The 21,423-nt window shown below is 40.5% G+C and overlaps 1 protein-coding gene across 4 annotated transcripts in view; it reads left to right on the top strand.

The window, feature by feature from the left end:
* ABLIM3 (actin binding LIM protein family member 3) overlaps positions 1–21,423 on the top strand; it is a 192,071-nt gene that overhangs the window by 76,971 nt on the left and 93,677 nt on the right. For all 4 annotated transcript variants that reach the window (XM_056811604.1, XM_056811603.1, XM_056811602.1 and 1 more), the window contains exon 3: positions 10,619–10,802. In XM_056811604.1, the coding sequence (XP_056667582.1) occupies positions 10,619–10,802 (184 nt within the window). The remainder of the gene's footprint in view (positions 1–10,618; positions 10,803–21,423) is intronic.

Raw genomic sequence — 21,423 nt, 5'->3', positions numbered from 1 at the left:
GAGATTTCAAGGTCTCCTCATCACAGAGAGGCAGTGGAAGAGAATTATTTAACATCTGGAAAAAAGTACCACTTATGCTATTATATTAAATTGATAGCATCTGGTGGATCACAGCTTCTGGGTGAAAAATAGGAATGTCTCTGAGAAGAACACCTGTTTTCTGGGCAATTTTGATATCCTTCTCTGACAGTAACAATCTTAGGAGATTAAGGATAAGCAAAAGCTATGCCCTATATTAACTTTATGAAGTCTTTTGATTCAAAGCAGATGGATTGTGGATTAACCATAAACTTTGTGGCTGATGTTAGGATTCATAGAATTATATTTGAAAGAGACTTTGGGGAGTTATCTGCCCAGCTTCCCACCCAATGCAAAAATTTCTCTAACAGAATCCCCAAAGAGTGGTCTACCTACTTAAATCAATTCATGAAACAATCCATTTAATTTTCAGATTGCTCCAAATTTTTAAGTTCTTCCTTATTTTGAGCTAAAATCTCTATCATTTCCAACTCTCAAAAAAAGAGATCTAGTCTCAGCCTAGAGCCTAATCAGGTTCCTCTAAGGACAGCTTTCATGAGTGGTTCCTGCCTCTAGAAACCTGGTCAGCTTGGCCTAGATTTCCCAACTCCTTTCAGTCTATAGATTTACACAGACATAAAGTCCTAAGTGTAGGACTGGAAGTGACCTCCAAGACTATCTAGTCTAACCTCTACATTCTTTTTTAAGCCCTTACCTTCCGTCTTGGAGTCAATACTGTGTATTGGCTCCAAGGCTGAAGAGTGGTAAGGGCTTGGCAATGGGGGTTAAGTGACTTGCCCAGGGTCACACAGCTGGGAAGTGTCTGAGGTCAGATTTGAACCTAGGAGCTCCTGTCTCTAGGCCTGACTCTCATCCACTGAGCCACCCAGATGCCCCCGTAACCTCTACATTTTACAAATAACAGAAACTAAGGCCTAGAGATATTAAGTAACTTGTTGAAGTCATACAGGGAATTTGTGGTAAAGACTGAATTTTAACTTGGATTCCATGTTCCTAGATCAGTGGAAAAATACATCATTTTTTTCCACGCCACCATGCAACTTCCCCATGAGTGATCATCATTTTCCTAGGAATACAGAATCAAAAATACACCTCCCTTGGACAACTGTCTGAAGCAGTGACCCCTAGAGGAAACACTTGTGATCACAGAAAAGTAGAAATATTAGCCAATTGCCTTTTTCTAGCTCTTCCCCCAGGGGTTAAGTAAAAAAAAAAAACTAATCAAATGAGTGAATGAATGGGAAAAACATTTATTAAACCCTTAAGCTATTCTAGTTCCTGTGATAAGGACTAGGGTATACAAGTACAAAAAGTAAGGCAGTGGCTGCTTCCATGGTGCTTATATCCTAGTAGAAGACACCTAGAAGAAAGTGGTAGCCAGAAATGGGTGTTTTGGTTAGGAGAGGCACAGGAATTGTGAATGGAGTCATATGGAAATTGAGTGGCAGGACCCTTCTAAGAATGGTAATATTGATTTGCTTACTGTTCCATGTGACATTCCTTCATGTGTCTGAAGACGCTGGTCATACTCTCTCTCCTCCCACTTAGTCTTCGCTTCTTCAAGTGAAACATTACATGTAACACTATTTTGATCCAAGTCACTCTGCTCTATAACTGTGCAAATGCCCCTCCTAAGATCTGCTGCTCAGAATTATACATAAAGTTCTGAGAATTATCTGAGCAGGGCAGAGGACACTAAGACTATCACCTCCATTCTTCTAAAACAATAGATTTCAAGATATGATCAGCTTTAAAAAAAAATAGCAGTCCTATCACTTCATCGATGTTATTAAACGTGTGGTTAGCTAAGACCTGGGGTCTTTTCTCAAGAATTATTGTCAGTTCTACTTTCCCCATCTAAGGTTGATCTTCCTTCCCATTTAGCCTTGACAGCCAGTAGATATTTAGGTCATACAAATAAAAATTCAAATTGACCCAAGTTGAATGTCTTTAAGAAAGTCAAATTATCACAGAAAAAATCTTACAATTAAATTGAGTATAACATTAATTTTCTTTTTTGTGTGACCATAATTTATGAGTCCCTTTCCATTGTTTCCATAAGCTCCCTCTGCCGGAGTTATTATTAATATTAATAACAATAACTCACATTTCTATATTTCTATTACTTTAAGTTTTACAAATTGATTTTCTCATAGAAACACAGATTAAAGATGAAAGGGTCCCTAGAACACATCTAGCACAACCCCTTCATTTTATAAAAATGAAGAAACTGAGGCCCAGCAATAGAGTGACTGATTTATGATCATAAAGGTGGTAAATGATGGAGCCAGGAATGGAGCACAAGACCTCTGACACCAGATCCAGTGTTCTTTGTACTGCTTCAAAGTCTAGAAGGGAAAGAATGGGAGTTCTAATGTTTGCAATTTAAAGATTAGGAATCTGAGGTTCATAGAAGTAAAAGAAGAGCAACTAAATCTCTTAGACCATGGGACCCAGCTAGTGATGCAGCCAGAATTCAATCCCAAGACTTTGGGCCCCAGGTTCAATTCTCTTTCTATTATTTCTTGTCAATAATTCATTAGAATCAAATTATGGAGCCTCAGTTTCTTCATCCAGAAAACTGAATAATAATACTCATTCTGTGAACCTCCTGGGACTGTTGGGAGGAAAGTAAGCTATAAAGAACTATGAAAATATAGAATTTTTTTATTAGGAATAAAAATGTTATAGATAGGCAGTTGGTTAAATGATATTATTATAAGGTTTTACAACTTTATGAGGTGGTTTGGCTATAATTCACTAATTATATTATTGCAGAATGATGGTATTTGGGACAAGCTCATAGGATTATATATAGGAGCAAGCCTAAAAGGGTCTGAAGAGATTATCTTCTCCAACTTCTTCATTAAACAGAAAAGGAAATAGGTCTAACTAGGAGAAATAATTTGTCCATGGGTAACAAGAATAAAAGTCAGTGTTTGAACTCAGTTTCCTTGATTACAAATCCAGGAATTTTCTCCCTATGCTCCAGAGCCAATGTTTGTCTGTACTAAGAATTTGAGAACCATATGCTTACCTAACGTGCAATTGTTCCCAGCCTTTTCACAGTTAAAACATTTCTTCTTCTTATCCCTCAATGCTATGTGACATGTAACAATCCCCACCCCCAACTTAAGAATTGCTTATATCCCAAATTTCATGAGTAAATCCTTTGTTTGTAACTAAGGACTAATTTTTCCAGTAGGAACCAAATCACCTGTAGGGGTTAGGCTCCCAAACCCACAGTTAGGGACTGTATAATCCAGAATATCCTATGGCATCATTGGTCTCCAAGCTACATAAGGTCTCATTTTGCAGACAAAGAAAAGGAGAAGTCATAAGATAAAATATTTAGTACTGGAAGAGACATGTAGGGAAGTTATGGACTCCAAAATCCTTATTTTTACAGGTGAGGGAACTGAGGACAAATAAAATGTCCAAGATCATACTACTAATAAATAACAGAACTGGAATTTAAAACCGCATGTTCTACCTCTGTCTCTTTTCTCAATATCACATTTCCATCCAATTAGTGGTACTCAGTAGTCCCTGCCTACTCTTAGTTTCAGTGTTTCTATAGAACTGTGCTTTTAGAATTCTTATTTGGGAAGCCAGAAACACATATTTTCTTCCAGCATCCTTACTGACATAATAATGGCTAAGGTTTGCAAAGCACATTCTATATAAAACTTTTATTATATTGAATTATACATTGAATACATTAAATATATGTTGAATTATATATAATAAATAATAATATAAGTAAATTAATATTTATATACATAAATGTTTATTTGATTTCATGACAATTTTGAGAGGTAGCTGCTATTATTATCCTCATTTTTTCAAAAGAGGAAACTGAGGCTGAAAAAGTTAAGAGTCTTGCCCAGGGTCACCTGCCTAGTAAGTGTTTGATCCAAGATTTGAAACTTGGGTCTTCCTGACTGTATAGCCAACTGCCTTTATTTTCTCCCACCATCTATCTACTGGACAATGAGTGGAATCATCTTGCACTCCCACCCCAGTTCCAAATTATTAATGCTGTGTTCCCTGGTGACTGGGGGGTGGGGTCTCTAACCTCTGAATTCCAGCTCTAAAGCTGTTATCAAGAACACAACTATCATTGACCTTGAATTCAAGGTTGTAATTTCCTAACCCTTGATGTTCTCTGTGTCTAAGACCTCAGGCAAAACCTCAGAAATACAAGAGACCTTAAAAACAAACAAAGGTTATAGAATGTCAGAGCTGAAAGAAGTATCAGAGATCATCTAGTCCAGTAATGACAAACCTATGGCACGGGTGCCAAAGATGGCATGCAGAGTGCTCTCTGTGGGCACTTGGCCACTCCCCCACCCCACCTCCAGAGTTCATTGCTAGAAAGGCAGAGGGACTCAGGTGGAGCTGCTCCCCTCCCCTCTCCATTGTGTCTGACATTTTTTCACCTTCCCCGCCCCTCTGCCCCACAGCCAATGGGAATACACACAGGTTAAGGTGGGCAGCTCACAGGCTGCAGAGCTGGAGGGGAGCAGAATACTAGAGCCACTCCCTTCCCCCTCTCTACACTGACTGAGGCTATCCCTCACTTCAACTACCCCTCCAGCCAGCAGCCCAATGGAAGTGCTTTTTCCTTCCCCTGCATGGGGTAAGGAAGGGATGGGAGGAGAGGGGAGAGCAAACCCAGCACTCACTTAGAGGGTGGAACATGGCACTGGGTCGGGGGCTGGGCAGGGCCCAGCACTCCATCTCTAAAAGGTTTTCCATCACTGATCTAGTCCAATCTTCTCATGTTACTTTTGGAGAAACCAAACTCCAAGAAGGCCCAGTGATCTGACTGATCATGGTTAAAGGAGGATCCATCTGAATTTTTGGTGTGATGTTCAATTAAATTTATTTTGATACTTTGTTATTCCTTGAGAAAAATGAAACTTCTTGAGGCTCCTATAGGTTCAAATTTGGGAATCCCAAGGTGAAAGAGTTGTCTTTCTTTTAGAGTTGTGCCCAATGGTGTGGTGACAGTCAAAGCCCCTTGCAATTCTGCCTACATTTCCTCTGCTGTCTCTTAAAGGTGGTCCCTATTTGCCCCATCAAGTTAAGAGAGTTGCTTATACTTAAAGTGAGCAAAATAAAGTTCAATCAAGGCAAATGTGGGATAAGATAAATCAAGCAAATAGAGTAAGATGCTAAAAATGATCTCTTGTCAATGTGGTGATCACGTTTAAAAAGGGGAAAAAATGTGATCCAATCTGTTAACAGTGGGACTAAAGGCCTATAAAACTTAGAAAATAATGCTTCCTCTGTGGTGAGTATTGATCAAGCCTTTATTAGAGTACAGTGCCCTTTAGGGGCCTTGTCATGAGAAAAAAAATGTAGACAAATGGATGAAAGCTTAAAGAAAGCATTAAGAACCCTGAAGTTTTGTGCAAAGGGAACTATCCTTACTTAGGATTACATCCTTCAGTCTTAGGGTAAGATTCTCTAACCAGCTTCTAGTTAGAAAAGTCAAAAAAATGGACCAGTAATCATTTCTCGGTCATACATTCAAGCACAGATACAAAAAAAGTCTTTGATTATTTACTGTGTATAAGGAAATATTCCAGCCACTGCCATAATAGACAAAACACAAAATAGCCTCCTCTCCCCTAATGGGAAATCAGCTACTTGAGGGCAGGGATTGCCTTTGCCCTTCTTTGTATCCCCAGTACTTAGCACTTAGTATATAGCACAGTGTCTGGCACTTAAGTTTTTAATAATAGAAATAGCTAATAATAGTTAGTATTTATATAGCACTTTAAACTTTGCAAAGAACTATGACAAATATTATCTCATTTTATCTTCACAATAATCCTATAAAGTGGGGTCTATTGTTTCCCCCACTTGAGGAAACTGAGGCAGGCAGAAGTTAAGTGACTTGCTTAGGGTCACATAGTCAGAAAGTGTCTGAAGCTGTATTTCAATTCAGATTTTTCTGCCTTCAGGCTCAACATTACACTGCCAGGTGCCTCTGAATTGAATCAAGCTGATGAAAAGGAAGTTAAGTATAAATGAATTGGAGCAGGGCGAAAGAACTAACAAATGAGGAAATTGGAAAAAGCTTCACAGAGGAGATCATGCTTGAGCTGAACCTCTTCAACTTTAGCCTCATGTCCTCCTTTAAAGTTCACTCCATCCTGCCCACATCCCCACATGACCTCCAGGGAAAGCTTTTTCTCTCCCCACCAGTGTGTTATGGAACTGTTTTTGTCTTCTGCACCCTAAATCCTGCCCACTTTGAAAACTGGTCTCTGGTTACTCAGCTTCCTCATTCCCTTCTAGTTCTGTGATCCTAAATTATACACCGAGAATATTCTTAAAATTGAAGTTGATTTCCCTGGAAAGGCATAGAATATGGGTGACAGTGATATAGATGGTCCACACTAGATAGGAAATGAGAAAAAAAAAAGACCCTGAGGAGACTTTCCTAAGGATAAAGTTGTCTTTCATTTACATGACTCTTTGTTTGGCTCTAGAGAGAATAGCTCTATGATCTTAACAATGTGGACTCTCTTCAGTTGTTAACTCAAATAATACTTATGAAATTATTACTATATATTGGGCACTGTGCCAAGCAGTGAGGATAAAAGTAGGAAGAAAGACAATCCCTGCCCTCTAGGATCTTACAGACTAATGGAGGAATATAACATATTGACAAGAGGGATAGGGTGTGGGATAAGTAGAAATAGAGAGAAAGGGGTATGGGTAGAGAAAGTCCAGAGAGGCAGAAATGGAGCCTAGAGACTCTTACAGATCAAAGACCTTGCAAGCAGGATTCTATACATTACCCCCAGATGAAATCTAGCCCTATCTTTTCCATTTAGTTGTAGGCCAAACTCTTTGTTCATCTGCAGAACTCTGTATGAGACATAAGCTGATTGACTAACTCAATGACTTGCTTATACATACACACATTCTTCACCCATTGGAAGTTCCTGCATCTGTAACTACACCCATATCTTTGAGTGATCATAAGTATCATTAAGGAGCCCCTATATAGTCTAAGTCTTCAGATACTTTCAAAGAGCTTTCTAGTTCTGGAGATTATCAGGTGGTTTTCTGAAAAATTATAGCATCTTATCTTATCCAGATGATATTATAGGAAATTATATAGGAAATAATAATAATTACAATGAGAAGAAGAACACATCCTTAGCACAAAGGCTGTTTTTATGAGAAGTTCTCATACAGTCTTTCCCTGAGGCAAAATTCCTTCCAACTTGATGACTTTGCTATTTATAAAATTTTCTACCTACTCTGAGAACTCATTTTGAATCAAATAATATTTGAAATGCCTGTTTCTAAATAACAGAATCCTAGAGTGGAACCTCAGAGATGACAAGATCATAGGTCTAGATTTGGGAAGGTATCTCAGAAGCCAATTAGTTCAACCTCCTCATTTTGCAAATGAGGAAATTGAATTTTGGAAAGTCAGTCACTAACATAGGTTGAACATTTACGCAGTGAGTTAGTGTTAGAATCAAGATTAGAACCCAGTTTTTCTGACTCCCAGTTCAACACTGTTTGTACCTCATCCCATAACTCTCTAGATAGAAGCAACATAGGAATATGAAAGAATACTGGCCATGGAAGCCAAAGCCCAAGATTTATGTTCTGGTTTTTGTACTTATTAGCTGCAAGATTTTGAGCAGGTCATTTAACTTATCTAAGCTTCAATTTCTTCATCGGAAGAATGTGGATAATGAATTCTTATACCACCTACCTCAGAGGGTTTTTATGAGGATCAAATGAGATAATGTGTGTTAAGTGCTTTCTAAATTGCAAGACTAAATAAATATCAGCTGTTATTTTGTGGGGGAGTTTACTATAGTGGAAAAAGCCTGAAATTTGTAATGAGGAGACTTGGATTCAAATCCTGCCTCTGACACTTACAAGTTGTCTTACTATGGGATTTCAAAACAATGAAACTCAGCTTTCTTCTTTGTAAAACAGATAGTGATGGTGTCACTACCCACTTCACCAGAGAGAGTGCTTTGTAAATCCTAAATTACTATAGAAATGTAGTATGAATATCTTTAGTCTAACTCCCTACTCTTTACAGAGGAGGAAACTGAAGCCAAGATTGAGGAAGTATCTTTTCCAAGGTTACACACTGTCAGTGGCCAAGCTGGGCCTACTGATTTCTTGATTATCTAGCTAAAGTTGTTCCTAATAAGGTCTATGAAAGAAATATAGCAATTTGTTAGTTCTATAGTGGGAGCTTTCCCACCCTCCATCAGTCTCTATCTCCCTCATCACCCTTTTCTTATCACCAGTCTGGACTGAAATCTTGGCTTTCCCAAGCCCTATTGAAATGTTCTCCTTCCACCCCCACTAGACCTCTCAGTCTTACCAGTTCTGCCCCTCTCGTCCTTTCCACCCAAAGCTCCCTATTTCTGTTCCCTTGGGGGTGATGTGGAGGAAAGGACACACCGTTCCAAGCTTTCTTGTTGGCTTCCTAATTTTCTCTGCAGGGAAAGGTGGCCCTGAGGGAGGAGGACAAAGAGAGAAGAAAGGGGGGAAAACAGAAGCAGCTTCCAACAGGGTTGGAGGCCATGACCTAATGAATTCCATAATCATGATGTCAACTGAAATGACATCTGCCCACTCCAGAACAATTTGTACTTTAGCCTTCCTCTGAGGCCAGGCACTATTTGGTCCTGATGTACGTTCAGTGTGTCTGATCAAAGAAAGAATTGCCCCTGAAACAAACACCATAAGCTCTTATACACATACCCACCACCCACACACAACTGCCCCTCTGTGGGGTGGTCTTTGAAGACATCAGGGTCTCACTCACAGCTGGTTAAAGATACATTTACATGTGGGGAGGCTTGGAGCAAAGCCAACCTTTCTTCTTTCTCCTTGTCATAGACTTGCAGAATGTCAGAGCAGGACAGAAATTTTAGAATCTAGAATGTCAGACCTGGAAAAACCTTAGTGCATAAGATCTCAGAGCTGGAAAGGACTTTGGAATATAATGTTAGAGTTAGCTAGAAAAATATGAAATGTCAGAGCTAGGAGAAACCTTAGCTAGACAGAGCATTAGAACAAGGCAGAATGAACCCCCGCATGGGGAGTGAAGAATGTTAGAACTGAGGAAAACCAGAGGTTATAAAATATGGAATGTCATAGCTGAAAAGTACTTCAGTACTTCTCCATGAAGCTTCCCCTAGGTCTCTAGCCCATGTGATCTTTCTACCTCTGAACCGTCATTACACTTTATAGATATTTTCCTTACAACTCTTACCTCATCTCCTTGTGTTACAATATTAATACTTCAAATTTATGTTGCACCTTGAGATACGTAAAATGTTTTCTTCACAGTCATCCTGTGGAGTAGGTAACGTGACTATTTGTTTATAGCTGAGGAATCTGAGGCTCAGATATCTGACTTGTCCAAGATTACATAGCTATTACGTGTTAGAGCTAGGAGTGGAACCTAGATTTTCTGACATCTAGCCTCTTTCTACTATCTGTATCTATGTTTTATCTCTCCTGCTAGACTGTGAGCTCCCCAGGAGCAAGGGTTTTATCATACGTATATCTTTGTTTTCTTCAGCAAGAAAATATTTAATTATTTACCAAGTGAATGAATGAATGGTTCTAATTTTAAATGAAAAATGCTACTACTAACTTGAGGTGTGACCTTTGGCAAGTTCCTTTCATCTTTGGGGCACAATTTCTTCCCTGTAAAGAAGGTTTGGGGCAGCTAGGTGGCTCAGTGGATAGAGAGACAGGCCTAAGAGATAGGAGGTCCTAGGTTCAAATCTGGCCTCAGATACCTCCTAGCTGTGTGATCCTGGGCAAGTCATTTAGCCTCCATTGCCTAGCCCTTACTGCTCTTCTGCTTTGGAGCCAATACATAGTATTGATTCCAAGAGGAAGGTAAGGGGAAGAAGAAGAAAAAAGAAGGAGGAGGAGGAGGAGGAGAAGTAGGAGTAAGAGTGAGAGGGAGAGGGAGAGGGAGAGGGAAAGGGAGAGGGAGAAGGAGAACAACAACAACAACAACTGCTGGGTTTAGATAATCTCTCAAGGCCCTTCCAACTGTATTGCTTGTTCTAGTCCTAGAGCTCTGTTACTAACTTTGCATGATCTTGGACAAGTCATTTCCCTTCTCCAGACCTCAGTTTCCAAATAATTATATTCCCCTTGCTGTAGCAGTTCTTAGTTTATAAAACATGTTCTCCCAACAACCCTATGAGTTAGATAGTCTATGCATTATTATTTTCACTTCACAGAGAAAATGAGATTCAAAAAAGGCCAGTGATTGTCCAAAGTCCCAGTGCTAGAGCCAGGATCCAAACTTAAGCCTCCTGACCCAGACACAGGTCTACTGCTCTTTCCTCCACCTCCCTGGTTCATTGGTTTCCAAGAGCCTTTTAATCACTCACATGATCCCTCTCAGTGATGTGTGAGTGGCAGATCTGGGCACTGACTCTGAACTATCCTTGCGAGGATCCATGAGGATCTCTTGCTGGGCTAACCCTGTCTTCTCCCCCACCCTGTGTTTTCTGTCTCCCCCTGTTCCCTCCCTCCATCCCCCCAGTGTGTGGCTGTGACCTGGCCCAATCTGGCTTCTTCTTCAAGAACCGTGAGTATATCTGCACCCAAGACTACCAGCAGCTCTATGGCACCCGCTGCCACAGCTGCCGTGACTTCATCACAGGCGAGGTCATCTCCGCCCTGGGCAGGACCTATCACCCCAAGTGTTTCGTGTGCAGCTTGTGTAGGTGAGTAAGCAGGGTGGGGAGGGATGGGGGCAAGCCCTATGGAAGCCATGAAGGAAAGAAGCCATTCCCTTCTTATTCATTGATTTCACTGCATTTAGCATCTCAGAGCTGGAAGGCACCTTAGAGGGCATCTAGTTCAATCTCCCTTCAAATACTCGGGTACAGGGGCTCATCCAACTTTGGTTCAGAGACTTCCTAGGGAAAGGGAGACAGACTTCTCTTGTTGGTTATCTAATTGTTAGGAAGCTTATCCTCAAGTTGGGCTAATTTCATGCCATGGAACTTTCCCCCCTTTTGGGCCTAGTTCTGCTTTCTGAACCTGTAGTGTGTATATACATTACACACACACACACACACACACACACACATATCATTTGTATTCTGTTGGGATAGTGACATGCTTGAGGTAGAGAATTAGAAATAATTCACATGGCTCAAGAGAAGAATTTTTCGGTGACTGAGGGCCAGGTTTAAGTCATGATGGTAGAGAACAATATGGTAGAACAGAAATTATATTGATCTTGAAATGAGAAAACTTGAGTTTTGAGCCAGATCTGGATTTGAATTGATCTTGGTCACAAGCTAGCTGTGTGACTTGAGACAAATCACAGAATCAAAGAATCTTTGAGTTTGGAGGTTCCCCAACTCAAAAAACTCAAATTTGAATTACCACTTGGCAGAAAGCATGTCAGTCTACACTTTTTTTTCAGTCTACACTTTCACATTGCATCATAGTTTCTGCTAACACATTATAAAAGCAAGTAATACAATTTACTAGGGATCATCTCAAAAGTCCCAAAGCCAATACTCCTTGTAGAACTTTACAGAAGCCTCCTCTGCAACAATCCCAAGTAATGGTCATATATTCTCTGCTTGGAGGGCATACTACCTTTTTTTATAGGAGCCTATTCCATTTTTTGATTATTCTGATAATTAGGATGACAGGTAAGTGGCATAGTGAATAGAATGCCAGGCCTGGAGTCAGAAAGATCTAAGTTCAAATCCTGCCTCAGACATTCCCTAGCTGTGTGACTCTGGGCAAGTCACTTGACCCTTTTGGCCTCAGTTTATTTATCTGTAAAATGAGCTAGAGAAGGAGATGGCAAACTCCTCCAGTATCTTTGCCAGGAAAACTCCAAAAGGGATAAAGAGTCAGGCCTGAATGAAACAATTAAACAAAACAAAAAACAATTATTAGGAACTTCTTCCATATTTTATACTTTATACTTATATTTTAAGTCTAATTTTCTACAGCTTTCTGGGTCCAAGTGCAGAAGAAAATTAATCTAATCAATAAATCAATAAGAACTTATTAAGCATTTACTATGTGCCAGGTACTCTGCTAAGCACTAGAGACACAAAGAAAGTTAAAAAAGCAAGGTCCCTTGCATTCAAAAAAGCTGGGTGGCTTAATGGATTGAGAGCCAGGTCTAGAGATGGGAGGTCCTGGGTTTGAATTTTACTCCAGACACTTCCTAGCTGGGCAGCCCTGGGCAAGTTACTTGACCCCCACTGCCTTGCCTCATTGCTCTTCTGCCTTGGAACTAATACTTAGTATTTATTCTAATCAGGTTTTTATTTTTTATCTTTTGTTTATTTTTTTAAACCCTTATCTTCTGTCTTGGAATCAATAAATCAATACCATGTATTGGTTCCAAGGCAGAAGAGTGGTAAAGAGTAGGCAATGGGGGTTAAGTGACTTGCCCAAGGTCACGTCTGAGGCCAGATTTGAACCTAGGGCCTCCCATCTCTAGGCCTGACTCTCAATCCATTGAGTCACCCAGCTGCCCCCTCTAATCAGGTTTTTTAAAAAACCCAGACCTAAAACATAGGTCTGACCAAGTCATAAATCTCCAGAAACCTCAATGGTTCCCCACTGACTTTTCATTAAAAGTCAAAACTCCATGGGGCAAGCTGGGTGGCTCAGAGGAATGAAGGCTTAGGTTTGGATCTCAACTCAAGCACTTAGTCCTATGACTTTGGACAATCATTGACCTTTTTTGAATCTCATTTTCTCTGTAAACTGAGAATAATAATATAATTTTGTGGGGGGAGGGGTTTAAAGTGATTTACAGTGTAAATGGGAGGTAATCCCAGAAGGAACTCACTGGGGTAAAATGGGCTGGAGGGGGATCCACAATGGCTTTTCACAGAAGATGAGAATTAAGCTGAGTCTTAAAAGCCAGGACAATCTTGTTCAGTTGTTTCAATTGTGTCTGGCTCTTCATGATCCAATTTGGGGTTTTCTTAGCAAAGATCCTTGACTGGTTTGCTATTTCCTTCTCCATCTCATTTTACAGATGAGGAAACAGGCAGACAGGATGAAATGACTTACCCAGGGCCACACAGCTAGTAACTGAGACCAGATTTAAATTATGAGTCTTCCTGACTCTAGATCCAGTGCTTTATCCACTGCGCCACCTAGCTGCCCATCCAGATGATCATATCCCTCTATTAATTTAGTCTAAAAGAGGACAATTAATGTTCTTTTCGTTGCCACATCACCCTCTTAACTCATTGAGCTTCCAGGTCACTAGAAGCCCTAGCTCATTTTCCTCAGTAACTATTTTCTAGCCATGCCTCCCCCAGTGCTGTATTTGTGCAATTACTTTTTTGAAGCCAAATGTCGAGTTTAGCCCTATTAAATTCCATCTTATTGAATTTTGCCAGACATTCAAGCCTTGACCTCTCCTGGCCTCAATTTTCTCCTCAGTAAAATGAGCAAGTTGAACTGGATGATCCCTAAGGCCCCTTCCAACTCCAGCATTCAGGGATTCTGTAATTAGGAGCCTGGCTGGGAGAAGCCAGAGCTCTCAGGGCAGCCAAATCCAAGGGGGCAGCAAGGAGGTGGGGAAGGGGTTCAAAGCTCTGGACAGAGCAGCAGAGAGCGTGGGAAAACACAAAACACAAGGGAAGGCGGCATTAGCAGGATGAACGTTTGTCTTGTATTATCTCCCTCCCAAGAGGTCATTTTTTTTTTCATGGTGGAAGACTACTTGTCCCAGTCAGTCAATTAGGAAACATTTAGGAAGCATCTATTAGATGCCACATACATCATACTAGGAACTGGGGATAAAAATATAAAAGTGAGGCAATTTCTATCTTCAAAGAACTCTCATCCAACTAGAGATAGCATATTCATGGAGAAATAAATATAGAATATTCATAAAACTAGATATATAAAATATGGATGGGGGGCACTAATACCCAGAAGGATCACAAGTGACCTATTTTCTTTTTAAACCCTTACCTTCTGTTTTAGAATCAATTTAGAATCTAAATTAAAATCTAAATCAATGTTAGAATCAATTAGAATCAAAAGCATTGATCCTAAGGGGAGAAGACTGACAATGGGGATTAAGTGACTTGCCCAGGGTCATATAGCTAAGAAGTTTCTGAAGCCAGACCTGAGCCCAGGACCTCCCATATCCAGGTCTGGCTCTCAGTCCACTGAGCCACCTAGCTGCCCCCTAGGTATGTCATCTTAAAGGAGGTGGCACGCTGGGTAGGCCTTGAAGGGAGCTGGGGTTCCATAAAGTAGATGTAGGTCTGGAATCCAACCTATGAAAAAGCTTAGAATAGGATACATGTTGTCATTTTTCAGTCTTATTGGACTCTTTGTGATCCTTTTTTTTTTTTGGATTTTCTCGGCAAAGATACTGATGTGGTTTGCCATTTTCTTCTCTAGCTCATTTTACAGGTGAGGAAACTGAGGCAAACAGGGTTTAGTGACTTGCCCAGGATAACACTAGTAAGTATCTGAGGCCAAATTTGAACTTAGATCTTCCAGACTCTGGCCTGGCACTCTTACCTACCTTGACACCTAGCTGCCATAGGAATGAGAGATAGAAGAAGCGAAATTCATACACAAAGAAGTCATGTACGAGGAAGAGCAAGCAATGCTAGTTTGTCCAAAGAGGACATAAGGGAAATAACGCAGAATCAGTCTAGAAAGATGAATTGGAACAAGACTGAAAAGCTTTCAATGCCAAATAGAAGCTTGCCTTTTATTTTATTTTATTTTTTTAACCCTTACCTTGGGTCTTAGAATCAGTACTATATATTAGTTCCAAGGCATAAAAGCGGTAAGGGCTAGGCAATGGGGTTAAGTGACATGCTCAGGGTCACACAGTCAAGAAGTGTCTGAGGACACATATAAACCTAGGACCTCTGGTCTCCAGGCCTGGCTCTGAATCCATTGAGCCATCTAACTGCTCCCAAGGAGTTTTGACATTTAATGTGAAGTCAGTGGGGAGCCACTGAGATTTCTGGAGATTCTCAACATGGTCAATCCCTGTGTTTTAGGAAAATCAATTTGACAGATGGGGGAGAGAAAGGACTGGATGAAGAGAGAACTACATTAATTCAGAAAAGAGGTGATGAGGGTCTGGACCAGTGTGGTTATGGTGTGAATAGAGAGAAAAGGGAAGATTCAAGAGATACTGAGAAGGTGGCATTGATAAGATGTGACAGGAAAGAGCAAGTGAGTGAGAATGAAGAGATGAAGAAAACACTTAAATGTAAACTCGAGTGACTGGAGAACAGTCATGTCCTTGGCAGAATCTGAGGAGAAGTGGTGCTAGGGAAGAGATTGAATTCTGTAGGAAGGCTGGGTTTGAAGTGCCCATGGAATCCAGGGGAAGATCTTAGAGCAGGCATTTGGGGATCTGAGACTGGGATTCATATGAGGGTCACATATGAAGATCTGGAAGCCATCTGTTATGGGAGCAAATGAGCTTATCAAGAGATAGAGCTTAAGGGACAGCCAGGTGGCTCAGTGGATAGGGAGCTAGGTTTAGAAACAGGAGGTCCTGGGTTCAAATGTAACTTCAGACACTTCCCACTGTGTGACTCTGGGCAATTCACTTAACCCCCATTGCCTAACCCTTACCACTCCTCTGCTTTGGAACTAATAAGCAGTATTGATCCTAAGGTGGAAGGTAAGGGATTGGGGTGGGGGGAAGAGGGAGACGGAGGAGAGGAGAGGGAAGGGAGCGACAGAGAGGAACAGAGAAAGAGAAGGAGGAAGGGAGAGGAAGTGACAGACAGAGAAAGACAGATGAAGGGAGGGAGGGAAGGAGGGGGAGAAAAAAAAAGAGGGGGAAGGAGGAAGGGAGAGAAGTGAGGGGGCCCAGGGAAGAACCCTAGAGTGTACCCTTGAGTGGGGTCCAGGATATGGATTCTGGACCTGCAGTGGAATGGAGAAAGATTAGTCTCACAGGTTGGAAGAGAACCATTTTAGGGAGTTATCAAAAATCCTGGTGGGAGAGAGTATTGACAGTAGCTATATCTCTTCCTATGGCCAAGACAGTGATGATTATAGGGAAATTCTGCATTAGCCTCTTCCAGGTTCTTTTTTCCATTCTGCAGCCTGTAAAGTCAGAAACTCTACCTGACAGAAAGGAGATAGGAGACCTATTGGGGCCTCTCCTGAAGAGACAAAAGTCAGTATCTCCAACTCAGCCTGGCTTTCAGCTATATCTTTGATTACAAAGCTGGATGATTGATGCTCAGATAGTGCCAGCCTAACCTGTAGTCACTGCTCTGGGCTCCCCAGGTAATGGCTGTCTACCTGCCCCTGCTGCTTCTCCTTCCAGACCTTGTGATAACCAGAACTCTGGGACATGGACAGTGGGGCTGCCAGCATCCAGCCTCCTTTGACACAAATGAGCCTTCATGGAAAGAGAAGGGCTGGGGAAGTGATCTGAGCCAAAATAATCACTCTCCAGTGGCCAGCCCTTCTAATGACGAGCCGCATTACACTTAACCTAAAGTAGCTACCTACCTCCTAAAGTAGTCGTGAGGTTCAAATGAGATCATCTGTGTAATATGCTTGCCAAGCAAATTGATATTAAAATGCCACTCATTATCATCAAAAGCATTACGTCAACTACCCTTACCACCACTACCATCATCATTATCTATCAATAAGCATTTATTAAGCACCTGCCATTTGCTAGGCACTTTGCTAGGTACTAGGAATCCAAAAAGAAAATGGTCCCTTGACTCAAGGGGCTTATATTCTTTTGTTTGTTTGTTTGTTTTTAAACCTTTATCTTCCTTCTTATAATCAATATTACATATTGATTCCAAGGCAGAAGAGTGTTAAGGGCTAGGCAATGGGGGTTAAGTGACTTGCCCAAGGTCACACAGCCAGGATGTATCTTAAGGTCAGAGTTGAACCCAAGACCTCCAGTCTAGGTCTGACTCTCAATTCACTGAATCACCTAGGTGCTTATATTCTTATCTGGGGAGATAATATATACATATTTAAATATATAAAAATAAATACAAGGTAATAGAGGGAGGAGAAAACAGTAGCAACTGGGGTAGAGAGAGAATCAAGTTAGCTTTAACAAATAACCTGATTGTTGTTGTTGTTGTTGTTGTTGAGTGTTGAAGGAAATGAGCAATTCTTTGAGTTGAGGCAGAAGTATATTATGGGCATAGGAGACAGCTTATGATGATGACTATTATGGTCTGAGGTATGATGAAAAGAGAGTAAGTAGAGGAAATGAGAACAGATAGCTTCTTCTAGTATTTGTTTGAGAAGGGAAGGAGAGATATAGAACATAGCCCAAAGAGAAAGGAATATGTGGTGAAGGTTTTTTTTTTTTATGAATGTGGGAGATTTTCTGGTGAAGACAGGTGTAACTAACTAGAATTAAGGGTCCTTGTACAGGGATTGACTTTAGGGAGGAAAAGAGGTTTATCACCTTCAGAGACATAGCAAGAAGGAAGGAGAATGGGATGATATCAAGCAATTCTGAGATGAAGAGAAGGAGAGAAGAGAGAACTCATAGTGTATGGCCTCTGTTTTATCAGTAAAATAGCCAGCTAGGTGGCACATGAGATAGAATGCTGGACCTGGAGTCAGGAAGACCAGAATTCAAATTGGACTTCAGACATTTATGTGACCCTGGACAAATCACTTAACCTGGGCAAATTTCAACTTCCTCAACTATTAAGTGGGGATAATTATAGTACCTACTTCCCCAGAGTTGTTGTAAGGATAGAATGAAATAATATAAAGCACTAATCACATGCCTGGCACCTACTAAGCACTTAATAAATTTTTGTTTCAGAAGCAGCAAGTGGCTCAGTGGACAGAGAACCCAGGCCTGCAGATAGGAGTCCCTGGGTTCAATTTTGACCTCAGATACCTGTATGACCCAGGGCGAGTCATTTTACCCCAATTGCTTCTACTTACTGTTCTTTTGCTTTAGAACCTATACTTAGTATCAATTCTAAGATAGAAAGCAAAAGTTTGGGGAAAAAATACTTGTTTATTTCACAATAAAGCATAAGAAAGGCGAAGTTCTCAAATGACATGGTAGAAGGGGAGGTTTAGATTTTAGGAGAAAAGATCTGGAACATTCTGTGGGGAGTGGGCTAGAGAAACAATTAGGGAGAAATAAAAGGATTTCCTTGTTGAAATGAGAGTTGAATTGAGAATAGATAACATAAATGAGGGTTGAAAGGAGAGGAAAGGGAGATAGACCCAGCCACCTTGGTGAGTGACTTCCTCCATTGTTCATGAGTAGGAGCAAGTAAAGCATATGATGAGAGTAATCCATGGTAAAAGGCTGGCAAGCTATGAATAGTAATAGGACAAAGAGGCAAATAATAATTAATAATAATTATGATAACATAGTAAGAATAACATTTACTTGGTTTATTAAGGTTTACAAAACATTTTACAAATATTCTCTCATTTTGATGTCACAACAATCCTTGAAAGTAAGTGCTGCTATTACCATTCTCGTTTTACATATGAGCATACTGAGGCTCAAAAAGGTTAATTGATTTGCCCAGGGTCACACATCTAGTAAGTATTTGAGGATAGATCTAAATACAGATCCTTCTGACTCCAGGTCCATATTTCTATCTTCCTTGCCACCTAACTCTCTCATCATTTGGCAGTAGAGACTAGTAAGAGTTGAAGTAGTTAATAAAAGCATCAAGATTGAGAAGGGAAGAAAATCAGACCTGAGAAAAAGGGGTCCTTGGAAAACCTGCAAATAGTCCCTCCTTCACTAAGGCCATCTTCTCAGTTCCTTTCCTTGGTGGAACTTCCTTGAGCTTGCAGTCTGCTGGTATGGCCAGGGTCACTTCCACACCAGGAGGAGGCATTGGGAGAGAATGTTATTGGACATTATAATCCTTGGTGAACCCATTAATCATTGTGTTGGTGACTGTTCCTAATTGTCACCCAGGGAGAGTCTAATAGGGAAGATGGGGCATACACAAGGGAAAAGTGAAATAACAGTAAAAGACATAAATCACAGTTCACAACAGCATTAGGAGAGCTGTCACAGACCAGGATGTGATTAATTGCAAGCGTGTGGCTCAGAGCATAAGGGATTTGGTTGTTGAGAAGAAGGCGTTCGGGGAAGGGAACTATTGCTTTTGAAACTATAGGCAGCCTAGTGCAGTGGAAAGAATCATTTGGTCTTAGCAGCCCTGGGTTTCAAGCCCCAGATGTCCAGCTTATCTGTGCTATGTGACTTTGGGCAAGTCAGTTCACTTCTTTCCTTGTATCTCAATTCCTACATTCATAAGATGGAGACACCCAACTCTTCAAAAAGCACCTCACAGGGTTGTTATCAAACATAATGGACCCAAAATACATTGCAACACTTAAAGTACTACATAAATGTCTGCTGTTATTTTTATTGCTGTGAATGAGGGTAATGGTAAAAGGTCTCACAGAAGAGGAGAGTTGGGATGAAAACTCATTAAAACTTCACAGTATCACAGAACATCAGAGGAGACCTGGTCTAACCTGAATCAGAATGGGAATCACTGCCATAGCATCCCTGATGAGTTAGTAGTCATGCATCTTCTGTTCGAAGATCTCCATTGGGCAACTCAGAATCTCCTGGGTAACCTATTCCATCCTTGAATTCTCTACTTGTTAAGAAATTTTTCCCCTTTATTGAGGGGAAACTTGCTTCCCAGTAACTTATTGCTGTCACTCCTAGTTTTGTCTCTGCTCCCACATCATAACCTTAAAAAATGCCCAAAGACAGCTCTCATGATGTTTGAGCAAAAGCCAAGACAGAGGGAAAGTGAGAGGCCAGTCTGTGGATCAGTCAACTACAAAAAGCATAGGTGAATACTGTGGCTGGGAAGTACTCGGGGAAATGGTTGTGAAGGTGGGATGGTATCCACAAAAGGACTGAATGCCAGGCTAAGGAGTTTGGACCCTATCCTATAGACAATGAGGAACCTGTTAAGGTTTTCAAGTAAGGGAGTGATGTGGGCAGAGTTGGAAATCCAGATATTATTATTATTAATTCTGTAGTACTTTAAGATTTTCACAGCAATTTAAAAATATTGTCCCATTTTATCATCGCAACAACCGCAGGAGGAAAACACTATCATTAATCCCCATTTTGAAAGTGAGGAAACTGAGGCAAGTCAAAGGTTGTGACTTGCCCAGGGTCACAAAGTCAGTATCTAAGACTGAATTTGAACCCAGGTCTTCCTGACTCCAAGTCCATTGTTCTATCCATTGTGTCATCTAATCTGGCAGCATACAGAAAGGATGAAGGAGGATGGGGTCAAAGAACAGGATAAGGGAAAAAATAATTTATTAATATAGCACTTTAATATTTTCAAAACATGTAAAATCTGTATCAGATTTCTTACTGTTTCTGGGAAGGGAAGAGAATTTAGAATTCAAAAATAATTTTAAATGTTAAAAATTGTTATATGTAATTGGGGGAAAATGATACATGTTTAAAAGTAAGAAATAAAATTTGCTAAACATTTCCTTCTCAATAGTCCTATAAGATGGTAGACAGTGTAAAGATTTATTGTCTACTCAATTTTGCAGATGAGAAAACAGAGGCTTTGAGAAGTTGAAACATATAACTAAGGCAAAACTTGAATCTAGGAGTCTTCATTCTTATTTCCTCCACCAGTACATATGGAAAGAAGGAAACAAGATACATTATTCACTGTCAGATTATGTTCAAGCTATCTTCTAAACCAATTCTTTTTTTAAACCCTTGCCTTCCATCTTAGAATCAGTACTTTGTATTGGTTCTAATGAAGAAGAATGGTAAGGGCTAGGCAATGGGGGTCAAGTGACTTGCCCAGGGTCACAAAGCTAGGAAGTGTCTGAGGCCACATTTGAACCCAGGATCTCCCTTCTCTAAGACTACCTCTCAATCCACTGAGCCACCCTACCTACCCCCTCTAATTCAATTCTTAACAAGGTATCCTCAAAAGGTTGGGCGTCCCAGTCAGAGAATCACAGGATATCAGAGATGCAATGGACCTAAGAATATCTAACATCAAGTATTTGAGCTGGAAGTAACCTTATGACAGAAAACAAAATATCAGAACTAGAAGTAAGCTTCTTTTTCTTCTTTTTTTAGAAGAAATCTAATAGAGGTCAGCTAGGTGACTCAGTGGATGGAAAGCCAAACCTAGAAATGGGAGAATTTAGGTTCAAATCTGGCCTCAGATACTTCCTAGCTGTGTGGCCCTGGGCAAGTCATATGGCTCCTATTGCATAGCCCTTACCACTCTTTTGCCTTGGAACCAATGTGCAGTAGAAGGTAAGGATTAGTTTTTTGTTTTTTAAAGAATCTTTAAAATATAAATTGTC

Source organism: Monodelphis domestica, chromosome 1 (assembly GCF_027887165.1).
Source record: "Monodelphis domestica isolate mMonDom1 chromosome 1, mMonDom1.pri, whole genome shotgun sequence".
In the NCBI taxonomy this organism is placed as follows: Eukaryota; Metazoa; Chordata; class Mammalia; order Didelphimorphia; family Didelphidae; genus Monodelphis; species Monodelphis domestica.
The sequence above is the reverse complement of the archived record's forward strand: the minus strand, read 5'-3'. Positions and strand labels throughout refer to the sequence as shown.